Source organism: Mytilus californianus, unplaced genomic scaffold (assembly GCF_021869535.1).
Source record: "Mytilus californianus isolate M0D057914Y unplaced genomic scaffold, xbMytCali1.0.p SCAF_7, whole genome shotgun sequence".
In the NCBI taxonomy this organism is placed as follows: Eukaryota; Metazoa; Mollusca; class Bivalvia; order Mytilida; family Mytilidae; genus Mytilus; species Mytilus californianus.
This window is the reverse complement of record NW_026262723.1, coordinates 112,721,508-112,733,801: the sequence shown is the minus strand read 5'-3', so window position 1 is coordinate 112,733,801 and position 12,294 is coordinate 112,721,508. Positions and strand designations below refer to the sequence as shown.

Below are 12,294 nucleotides of genomic sequence, written 5' to 3'. Positions count from 1 at the left end.
ACAACATATTTGTAACGTTAGAGGAACTTTTTCAAACAACAAATAGGCATTCTAATGGAAACCCATTGTGAAATTATTCTTGTCTAATTGTTCTTTTTTTTTTCTTCTAAAAAGACGGGTTTTATACAGGAGCTTCTTACTTCGAACTTCGTAATGGTACCCCTTTCCTCAATTCATCTGCTCTTGTCGTAAATTGAATATGTATAATTTTTAGTTTTTTTTTTATGCTGAGACATTTTTACATACTACTATATAGGTAAATTTGCAGGGTACGAAGTGAGAGTCGTTTTCCATTATTTAGCATACCCCGAAAAGTATTTTGTGGTGCGGCTTCGTTTGGTAAAAAATCCGTTTTTTGTTTGTTTGTTTTTTTGCATACATTTTATTAATCTTAGACTATAGTTTTTACACCTTTAATTCTATGGTCCCCTGTTCTTCAAATCAGAACAAATACTTAATTTCAATCAATTGTTCAAAATTGAAACAGGTCAAATATCAATGCATACTACTTTTGTGTTTTTCAATGTCCTTGTAACTTTACCTGGATACATGGTACAATGCTTTTTATCATCCCTTTGCAAGTTTAATGCATATCTAGAACGTAAACATGTTGGTGTCACCTAAATATGAACCCTTGTTTGTACTAGACCAACATGTACAGCCGGATTATATACGTCCTAGTTTACAACAAGTATTGGTTCAAAATGCCCGTGCATCAGAAGAAGAAGCAAATATCATTTTCAAGTATTTGGTTTGACCCAATTGAGGATGTGGACTACGACTCTCTGTACTAGAGGCCGTGAGCACTCTACCTCGAGACCACCCAATCATATAGTGATAATAAGTGATGTGACATTTGATTAATAAAACTTTTTACTGAATTTTATAACGAAATACCATATTCATTTTAACTAACACCATTACTGAAAATCCATTACGTTTTAGGGGAAAAGAAAGTAACAACCAATGGATGGAATGACGAAGGGTTTCGAACCTCAACTGATACCAGTTATGACTGGAAAGAACAGCTTATTTATCGAATAGTTCAGACGAATTCTGAAGGAAAGGAAACACTTCTATATTACGGTTGTACGTTACATATACATTACGTTTGGAATAATGTCATTATGTTGATTATGTTTTAAGTATTAAGGTTCTAAATATCTTTCCATATATAAGAATATATTTGCCTTATTTTAGACAAATCAAATTTAGATTTATTTTTTCAGATAGGGTGGTGAATTGATTTCAATCGAGTTTAACAATTAAAAACAAAACACTGTGTGAGCTACTAATAAGAAATTCGTAACTAATCGAGACAGATAACACATTTACAAACAATAAAACGGCAAATACAGAATAATTAAAGAACGAGGAACAAAAAAATGAAGCCTAAAACGATATCAACTTACAAAATCTCATGTTCACAATATGGGATATCAGAAACATTCCAATGCTTAGAAATAAATTAGAATTTAATTTTCAAAGCGACTGTAAATTGTGTGATTGATATAGTCAAATTTATTGCCACCAAATTAACTCCCTACTCTGACATTTGAGTAACAACATACTTAAATAACCAGAACTAAAACAACAACTCTATTGTATAGGTGATACGCTATATACAAACACTTTAACAGACAGACAAACACATGCAATCTTATAAATATGAGGTATCAAATTTACATCTCAAGATTTGAAGATAAATATGTAAATCATCGTTTTATAAAAATGTTTTTGTGGGACAAATGAGTTAAATTCTGGTGGCTTCTTTTCTTTATATTTTCAATTTGTCATTCTTTTCTTTTAACTAGCCGAACATTATGAGAACATGCAAAACCCATCTTTAACTAAGGGCTAACCTATTCGAATATTTGATTATAGCAGAGGCAGAGAACTACATCAAAGTAAAGCCTGGTATCGATACAAATGGTTATAATGTTACAATAAAGATACAGATCTTCGATATTTTTATCGATTATAAAGAATGTACCAAACATATTGGACAGGTAAGGACGCAATAAACAAAAACAAAAACACGGAAGCGCATGTTACAAATAATAAGATATAACCCTCATATTTATGTATAACACGTAAGAAATAATCCGACAGATATATATATTTATAAGGATACTGATGTTAAGAAAAAAACAGGTATGCAAAAATAACAATCAACAAAATAAATAAAACCAATATGAGCACAAATATATAAAAAGGAGATTTACGTTTAAACAGAAAACAGAAAACATATGGTATCTTTATTAGTTGTACAAAAAGTAAACTAACAAAAATAATTCAATCCGAGGAAAATTCAAAACGGAAAGTCCCTTTTCAAACGGCAAAATCAAAAGCTCAAACAGATCAAACGAATGGATAACAACTGTCATTTTCCTAACTTGGTACAGGCGTTTCCTTATGTAAAACATGGTGTATTAAACCTGGTTTTATAGCTAGCTTAACCTCTCACTTGTATGACAGACGCATAAAATTCAATTATATTTACAAAGATATGTGAACAAAACAAACATATATAAAACTGTATAATTATTGGAATGTATTAGATAAACGTCTATCATCGTTAAATGTCTTTATAAATAAAAGAAAATATATCTTACATTAATGTATATATGACAATTACAATTCAAAACTATGATAAATCAATCGAATACATAAAATATGCAAAACAACTTGAAATCTAAAATTATCTGCAATTAAAGATTTAAAATGGCAACTCTTTTTTCATTTTTATATACACAAAATTATTATTGTCTTATTATGATAAAGATTTTCATTTTTAATGTCTTGAGTTGATTGACCGTTATGGAATAACCGTTTCTCAGATGAAATCAGATATGTTCCTTATGTCGTAACTACAATCCCCTTCCCCAGATTTGTTTTCACGAATGTGACCTACCGAATTAGACTATTTACCAGGTTTATAATAACATGAACAACACGACGGGTTCCACATGTGGAGCAGGATCTGTTTACCCTTCCGGAGCACCTGAGATCACCCCCAGGTTTTGGTGGAGTTCGTGTTGCTTAGTCTTTAGTTTTATGTGTTGTGTATTGTGTACTGTAATTTGTCTGTTTGTCTTTTTCTTTTTAAGCCATGGCGTTGTAAATTTATTCGATCTATGAGTTTGACTGTCCCTCTGGTATCTTTCGCCCCTCTTTTGAAATACAATTGTTTTATTATTGAACAGATAAATGTCGTTTACTTGCTGCTTTGTTCGTGTTTTTCTAATATACCATCCTGCTTTATGTAAAAAAAAATGCAGGTCAAATCAGATTTTAGTTTGAGACAAAAAATGTCATTAGTCGTGCACCTGTTCTTTTGGTAATTATGTAACAAAGATCTGTTGTCTTTGAATAACTTGGATACATTATTTCATTCCTTACGTTTGATAAGATCATTTATATACCTGTACGGATTAATAAAACTGAAGTACTATAAACTACATACAGTGAAATGTAGCGGATATCAGAATGCGAGTCCCTATTATTATTCACTCAGTCTAATTATTCGGATTTATAAGACCTTGAATTAGTTTATGAATTCATATTACAATATATAGTGTTTCATATAAACAATATACGACTGTGAAAAGTAAAGTAAAATTACAAAAACACTGCACTCCAAGGTAAACGGAAAGCAACTTAATACAAATGTCGTTCGTTGATTATCTTTTACGAGTCCATTACTTCTCATAAATTATCTAATGCATATTAACTTTTAAAAAACACAAATATTTTAATAATCGGAAAATAAACATAAGGCTCTGTGTGGAAGGCCGTACTTTGACTTATAATGGTTTACTTTAACAAAGTATGACTTGGATGGAGAGTTGTCTCATTGGCATTCATACTACATCTTTTTTATCTATAACCTTACCACAAAATTTGATCATTGTTTTAAAATTATCTAGCGTAAAACCAATTTCGTTTTATAATTGAATAATTTACAAAACTATACATATCAACACTTTTAATGCGCGTTTTAGGTTTTACCAAATTATACCACATCAGACCAAAATAGTGTATCGTCATTCTTATATTCCTCTGCTGAAAGCGTGGATTATTACTGGAAAACCAGGAATGCAAAACAAGTTGCCATGAATGCAGAAGTTGCCGGAACACCAGTGACGGATTTGGTATGTTGGTTTTCTAACGTCAAAGTCAATAAACAACTTTTTTTTTATTTTATGTAATGATTACAGAGAAATTTTGTCAAAAACATAAGTACTTTTACTTTCAGTCTCCTTCGAATTTCGATATTGACAGATATGTATGCGTGTGTAATTTGTGGTATAACAACTTATACTAGAATTATAATTGTGTACGCCTGTCGCTCGAAATAAAACAGTAAGTTGCCAAAATTTATATGCAAATCTGATAACCAATAAAATACATATACAAGCATATATGTCGAAGACCGTACTTTGACCTATAATGGTTTACTTTTACAAATTATGACTTGGAGGAAGAGTTATCTCATTGGCACTCATACCATCTTCTTATATCTATATACAACAGCATCAACATATCTATCCAAAAGGTATAATAGATAAAGAGAACAAATACTAAATCTAAAAAACATTGCTAGTTTCTAAAATAACTATTTGTTTTTGTAGTATTCAACTACGACACTATTTGATACTGAACCTGCACAATGGGTGAATATTGGTGTAGAAATACTGTCTGATGGTACAAATGTTACAAAAACATTTGACGAACTATGGAATATGTATGAACATCCTGATTATGGAGATGTCATCACACAAAGTGATATAATAGAGGTAATCCTATTGATATGAAAAGAACATTGACTTTATTGAAATCAAGTTTTAATATCATAACTTAACTTTAAATTTCAATATGCTTCTTGGTATGACTTGATTTCTGATACCGTTCTTTAAGAATCTTAATTGTCTAAAGATTTATGACAAAATCTGAGTTAAATCAACCTTAAACAACTTCTCATTAGCCGATCAATTTTACAGATTTTTTATAACGTGTTTTAGCATTAAAATAGGTAGAATATATTAAATTCGTTTGAAAACTATGTGTGATAACTATTGAAACATTGGTTGGAGATATCAAAGAGTCATTTAGTACTCATTAGTGGAAGAGAAATTAACTCAGTTGCAAAAGAAATACCAAACAAATGAAAGACAAAATAGTACTAAGAAACTAAAAACAGTGGAATTAACACCCTACTGAAAACACAGAAGATCTCAGATGCTCAGAATGGATAACAGATTCTGCTAAAAAAATGTGTTATTTCAAACGGAAAATGTTTATCTAATGACTGTAAAAATGGTTTTGAGTTTAATATGACGTCCATTATCACTGAACTAGTATACATATTTATTTAGGGACCAGCTGAAGGACGCTTCCGGGTGCGGGAGTTTCTCGCTGCATTTAAGACCCATTGGTGGCCTTCGGCTGTTGTCTGCTCTATGGTCGGGTTGTTGTCTCTTTGACACATTCCCCATTTCCATTCTCAATTTTGATTTTTATAGAGTTTGTCTTTAGTGCCGTGTGGAGACAGTAGAGTGCCTCCCCGTGCTTCAGGTTTATGCTCTTATACTATACTAGATTATGGAGTGTGTGTCCGAGCGAGAACTTCTTTATGTTCATTACTTTAGGAATATTTATCAAAAAGTAGTATTTCAACATTCAGCCCCATTCTTCTATTTAGTCAGACGTCAGTCGCTACCTTGATATACCCTATCTTTTGTTTTATTTTTCGGGTAATTTATGACGGATAGCGTTTGACGTCTTTAGCCGAACAGTTTTATCATATTTACATAATTCAATTTATTGTGTGCTGTTTCATATTCTGGACGCCAGTCTTTGCTCCTTTCTAATAAAATCCACATTACAAAAAACAAATATGAAGCTTAGAAATGGAAAAATATTAAATACTAAACTCGTTCAAAGGGTATCTACACGTCTCAATCTTCAAAATCGCTTATCTAAAAATACTACCATCGCTAACATTTTTAACAATAAAAATCGTGGTTACCCTTCTATCGATAATTGTCATGCCAAAAAATGACTTACATGTCCCCGTCTTTCCACCAACAATACGGTAAGGTCTACGTTTAATGGTCGCACATTTTCTTTAAATTTTGAAACTGATATAACTTGAAAAACAAACAGTATTATTTATTTACTCACATGAAACAAACCGGAATGCGGTATTCAGTACGTAGGTGAAACTGGACGATATTTATCTAAACGCACGCAAGAACACCTGTATCGTTTTAAAAGACCCAATAAATTCAAAAGTATTATTTATCAACATCTTAAAAAGCACAATCATCCTATTAAATATTTAACAGTTCAACCTTTAGAAGTAGTAAATAAGCAGCCTGGTGAATCTCATTCAAAGTTTGTACGATCACGGAAAATAATCGAATTAAATTGGATTAAAATATTATAGACAGTCTACCCTCTCGGTCTTAATGATAATATCATGGGAATTGGTAATATATCAAGAACCGATTCTGTTAACATTTTGGATATAGTTTCTAAAACTGTTCGTAAAAACCGTTCTCATGGGCGTAGAAAAAATCGCAATCAAAGAAAATTTCGGGCCAACCATACAAATATTTCGGATCTAAATGCTATTTCAAAAAACAACGGCAGACATTATCTATTAACAAAGCTCTGTTCTTTACCTATAAATAAATTAAATAAAATTTTAGAGTATTGCAACACAATTTCATATTGCAGTCCTAAGTATGAAATCGTTCAAATTATAATGGCATATTGTTATTCTAAACTGTTTCTCAAAATAAAATGATCGCCCTGAAGATCATAAAAACATTTCAGTAAAATAAAGTATGTCAATAAAGGTTTTGATTTTGTAAATATTGCCGGTATTTTAAACGACCATTCTGTTGAAGAACAAATTCCTGGATATTTTGATAATACTGAACTCCTCTTATTTGTTATATTTACAAGAAATCTACCCGGAAATTTGTGTTTAATTATAGCCAAGTCTGTAAAGATGTAAATATCAGTGAAAATACACCTACTTCATGTAATTGTAGTATTTCCGAATACACTTATGGCCCCATTTCCCATGTTATAACAGGAGACCTTAACATCGTTCGCGACCGAGAGTTAAAATCATTCCTCAGTAAAGGACCTAAATATCGCCACCCCCCCCCCCCCTCCCCCCGTCAATTATTAATTGGAATGAGTGTCGTAATATCATCCACGACTCACTTCGTGCTTACTGTTTGAAATGGATAAAACGGGAAAAAGCTGGCAAAAAATCTTTGGGCTCTTTTTTTAATTCAGTAATGGAGATAGTTGATATACGTATACAACATTTTAAAGAACATTTTACTCTTAACAACAACCATAAAAATCCTATTTCTTGTATCAAACATAAACTAAAAGAACTAGCCAAGGAATTTGTTTTTGTCCCGGCCGATAAAGCTGCTAATAATATCATTATAGTTTGACGTAAATTTTACATTGAGGTTCTGCAAAAGGAAATCACGGATTCACGAAAATTCCAACTGACTTCATTTTCAGAAAACGATATCTGTAACAAACATAACCTATTAGCTACTTCTATCCAACCAGAACCAAATACAATGAAAGTCCCAACTATGTACTGGCTTCCGAAGCTACACAAATCACCTTACAAATATAGATTTATTTCGTCTTCAAGTCATTGTTCCACTACTAAATTGTCTTTTCTACTTACTAGTACACTTGGTACAATAAAAAACCTGATAATAAATTGTTCAAATAAGGCCTTTGAAAATAGTGGAATTAATTACTTTTGGAGTGTCCAAAACTCGTTGGAAGTACTTGATAAATTGCATGCATATATTGGTGATTTTGAATCTGTTCAAAGTTTTGATTTTTCTACCCTATACACCACTTTGCCTCATATTCTTATTAAGAAAAAATTCACACACCTGATTAAATGGGCATTTAAAAAGTCGGAATGCGAATACATACATATGTTCAAACTATTTTAGGTCATTTTTTAGTAGCAACAAACAAAAGAACTATGTCAATTGGACATGCTTTGATACTATATCTGCCCTTGCATTTTTACTTGATAACATTTTTGTTCGCTTTGGAGATTCCGTATATCGTCAAGTTATCAGAATTCCAATGGGGACTAACTGTGCACCACTTATTGCAGACCTGTTTTTGTATTGTTATGAGTTACAATTTATGACTCAAATCAGCAAAGACCCATCGAAACAACATCTGATACAAAAAATTAACAATACTTTTAGATATTTGGATGATATATTGGCTCTCAATAATGACGACTTCAGTATGTATACAAAAGAAATTTATCCTGTTGAACTTTCTTTAAATAAAGCTAATACTAACAATGACCACTGTCCTTTCCTCGATCTTGATATCTATATCATTAATGGGAAGCTTAATACAAACATTTAGGATAAAAGAGAAGATTTTTCATTTCCTATCGTTAATTATTCATTTTTAGATGGTGACGTTCCCTTGTCACCATCTTCTGGTGTTTATATATCTCAACTTGTACGATTCGCTCGTGTATGTAGCAACGCATTAGATTTTAGCGAGAGAAATTTATGTATTACTGAAAAATTATTACACCAGGGTTTTCGATATCATAAACTAGTCAAAACATTTATTAAATTTTATCATCGGTATAAGGACATCATTCGTAAATATAACTCAACATGCAGACGTCTTATACGTTCGGGTATTTCACATCCAATCTTTTATGGTATTATACTTTACAAAGCACAAAAATGTCAGTATTCACCTCAAAAGCTAACAAAACCTTTAAACAGACTTATAGTTACGATACTGTTGTCATGTCATTAAAGATTGCATATTTTGGCTTTAATATTGATACACTTATAGGGTCTTTGCATCGGAATTAAACACATTTATTCTGAATCCAGTTGTTGGCATGACACGGGTTATGTTCTTCTCATATATTTTAAGACGGTATAATACTAAACCCCTAACAGGAGGGATTGTGCCTGATATTCATATGATGAAGACATAATCTTTCAATCAGTTTAATTGAGGTCTAGAGCTGGCATGTCAGTAACTGCTAGTAGTTTGTTGTTATTTATGTATTATTGTCATTCTGTTTATTTTCTGTTGTTTCCTATTCTGACATCGGACTCGGACTTCTCTTATACTGAGTTTTACTGTGCGTACTTTTGTGCGTTTGTTTTTTCTACATTGGCTAGAGGTATAGGGGGAGGGTTGAGATCTCAAAAAACATGTTTAACCCCGCCGCATTTTTGCGCCTGTCCCAAGTCAGGAGCCTCTGGCCTTTGTCAGTCTTGTATCATTTTTAATTTTAGTTTCCTGTTTATAATTTGGAGTTTAATATGACGTCCATTATCACTGAACTAGTATACATATTTATTTAGGGGCCAGCTGAAGGACGCCTCCGGGTGCGGGAGTTTCTCGCTGCATTGAAGACCCATTGGTGGCCTTCGGCTGTTGAGTGCTCTATAATCGGGTTGTTGTCTCTTTGACACATTCCCCATTTCCATTCTCAATTTTATTAGATTATGTGAGACTCCGTTTTTGTCGATTTGCCTTCTTTACATCCAGGTACGCTTTTTATTTTGATATCATTTCAGACTACTCTAAAAATTGGCCAATTACTCTTTCCTTTTTAAAGAGATATAGGTGGTATATGTTACATGCCAATGAGTCAATTTTTTTTTCTTTTATTTGACAGGTAGGTTTGCTATTTTCGGATATTCATGTGTTAGTTTTGCATATACCGAGCATAAAATTTTAATTATGTGTGCATGAACTTTTTCTTCAAGCAGTATTTCAACTGATCGTTTTTTTTATTTATACCTTACATGGTTACTTTCCTTTTCATGTGCTTCTTTTGCAGAAACAATCCGCAATTTTTCAAATAGAGATTTTGTTTTAGGTGTGGGGGATACTGATAAAAACAACAGGAATTAACTTTATTAATCGACATAAAATGAAATAAAAAGCGGTTATATAATTCAATATTGTGAATATTGCATCAAATAACATATTTTGATATCATTATTTTAAAATTATTTGAATATATACACCTAAGATATGCAATGTTTTAACCCTAAACTCGCGTATAAATAGTTTCACTATAGCTTATAGATGCTCCAATTTATTTTAGCAATTGACAACTTTTTCCACGATACTGGCTGAAACATCTAATGCAAGTGATGGAACATCCACTGTGAATTTAGACCAGGTTGCTAACAGTATTGGTACAATCATTGGAAACAAGCTATTCACCGCAAATTCCTCAGCTGTAAGTTTTATTTATTATTCTTTCTAGATAAAAATGACGCTAAAAACAAACTAAAGGAATCCCAATGACTCCAAAAAAGAACGCGAACGGCTGGTGCATTACCAGGGCAAGGATGTTTTTATATGCATGCATTACCCGTTATGTTAACTCCAACTTAGACAGTATGTACAAATCAGGATTAAGACAGCTTCGGTAATTCCTTCAATTTTCTGGCATCTGGAGATGTTCTAGCAATACTATCACAAGATATCAGGATTTGGGTAGTAAGTCGAATGTTAACCGAAATTTGCTTTAGTATCAAATACTGTCACGTATGAAAAAAAGTAAAATCACATCAATACCGAACGCAGAGGAAAAGTTTGAACGGAAAGTCTCTTATGAAATGGCAAAACCAAAAGCTTAAACTTATCAAACGGATTAATAAAGGCAACAGTAGTATACCGCTGTTCAAAAGTCATGAATCGATTTAGAGAAAACAAATCCGGCTTACAAACTTACAAACTTAAACTGAGGTAAACACATCAACTATAAGAGGAAAACAACGAAACAACAGAAACACTGAAGTGCAACAAAAAACCAAAACGACAATGCAACACACACAAAAAGCAAACTATAAGATAGCAACTGCCATTTTCCTAACTTGGTACAGGACATTTTTTGGTGGGTTGAACCTGGTTTTGCGGCTAGCCAAACCTCGCGCTTTTATGGCAATGTGAAATATAACACTAAAATGATAACACTACATGACAGGACTACAGTACAAATAAATGCAAGAACATTACGGACAGAGAAATACACAAATAAAGATTACAATAGGACATTTCGACATGCTAATAGTTATCAAAGGTACCAGGCTTATAATTTAATACACCATACGTGCGTTTCGTCTACATAAGACTCACCAGTGACGCTCAGATTCAAATAGTAAAGAAAGCCAAACAATTACAAAGTTGAAGAGCACTGATAACCCAAAATTCCAAAAAGTTGTGCCAAATACGGCTGAGGTTATCTATGCTTGGGATAAGAAAATCCTTAGTATTTAGAATAATTCGTACTTTTGCAAACAGTAACTTTTTAAAAATGACTATATAATTGATGTTCATGTCAACACCGAAGTGGTGACTAAACACAGAATAAAAAATAAAGTACAGGATTTAGTTAATTACTTATTTGGGTGAGTTGATCAAACATACGAACTGTATTTTTTTTTCAGACAGTTCGAGACAAAATGTGTTAAAAAATACATTACATTATAGACAATGTGGTGTTACTGTTTGTTTGTTGTTTTACATACCATGGGGTATCGGGTTTGCCGAGGAGAAGACCTCCACCTTGGGCTAATATCCATTGTTGTGTCAAGCGTCAAGAAAATATTAAAGTATGCATTTAGGGGCCAGCTGAAGGACGCCTCCGGTGCGGGAGTTTCTCGCTGCATTGAGGACCCATTGGTGGCTTTCAGCTGTTGTTTGCTCTATGGTCGGGTTGTTGTCTCTTTGACACATTCCCCATATCCATTCTCAATCTTATTGTATGTAAGTTTTGTAGGAAGTTGTACCACATTCTACCGAACAATTTTAAGTAGGACATTCTTTTTTTAATGATTTTAAGAACTCTTAACTGCTCACTATTTAGTGAATAAAACTCACTAATCAAGATATAAAAAGTAAAATAACACAAATACCGAACACCGAAGAAAATTCAAAACGGAAAGTTCGTAATCAAATTGAAAAAATCAAAAGCTCAAACACATCAAACAAATGGCAAACAACTGTCATATTCCTGACTTGGTACAGGCATTTTCTTGTGTATAAACATTAGTTTTCACTGGTCATTTTTATTTCAAATTTTTCTTTTATTGCATATAGTGTTTCTGTTGTTCTGATGTGTTTCCCTCGGTTTTAGTTTGTAACCAGGATTTTTTTTCACTCAATCGATTGATGACTTTTGAACAGCGGTAAACTGTAGCTGCATTGGGTACAATT

General features: G+C 32.4%; 2 protein-coding genes across 2 annotated transcripts in view; both read left to right on the top strand.

The window, feature by feature from the left end:
* Window positions 1-12,294, top strand: part of LOC127708016 (polycystin-2-like) — a 109,184-nt gene that overhangs the window by 71,190 nt on the left and 25,700 nt on the right. The gene's annotated exons all lie outside the window — the stretch shown is intronic.
* The window catches only part of LOC127708012 (uncharacterized), a 63,862-nt gene that overhangs the window by 33,841 nt on the left and 17,727 nt on the right, over window positions 1-12,294 (top strand). Inside the window, exons 8-12 of the mRNA XM_052212803.1 lie at window positions 946-1,089; window positions 1,885-2,009; window positions 4,005-4,154; window positions 4,635-4,799; window positions 10,175-10,312. Of these exons, the coding sequence (XP_052068763.1) occupies window positions 946-1,089; window positions 1,885-2,009; window positions 4,005-4,154; window positions 4,635-4,799; window positions 10,175-10,312 (722 nt within the window). The remainder of the gene's footprint in view (window positions 1-945; window positions 1,090-1,884; window positions 2,010-4,004; window positions 4,155-4,634; window positions 4,800-10,174; window positions 10,313-12,294) is intronic.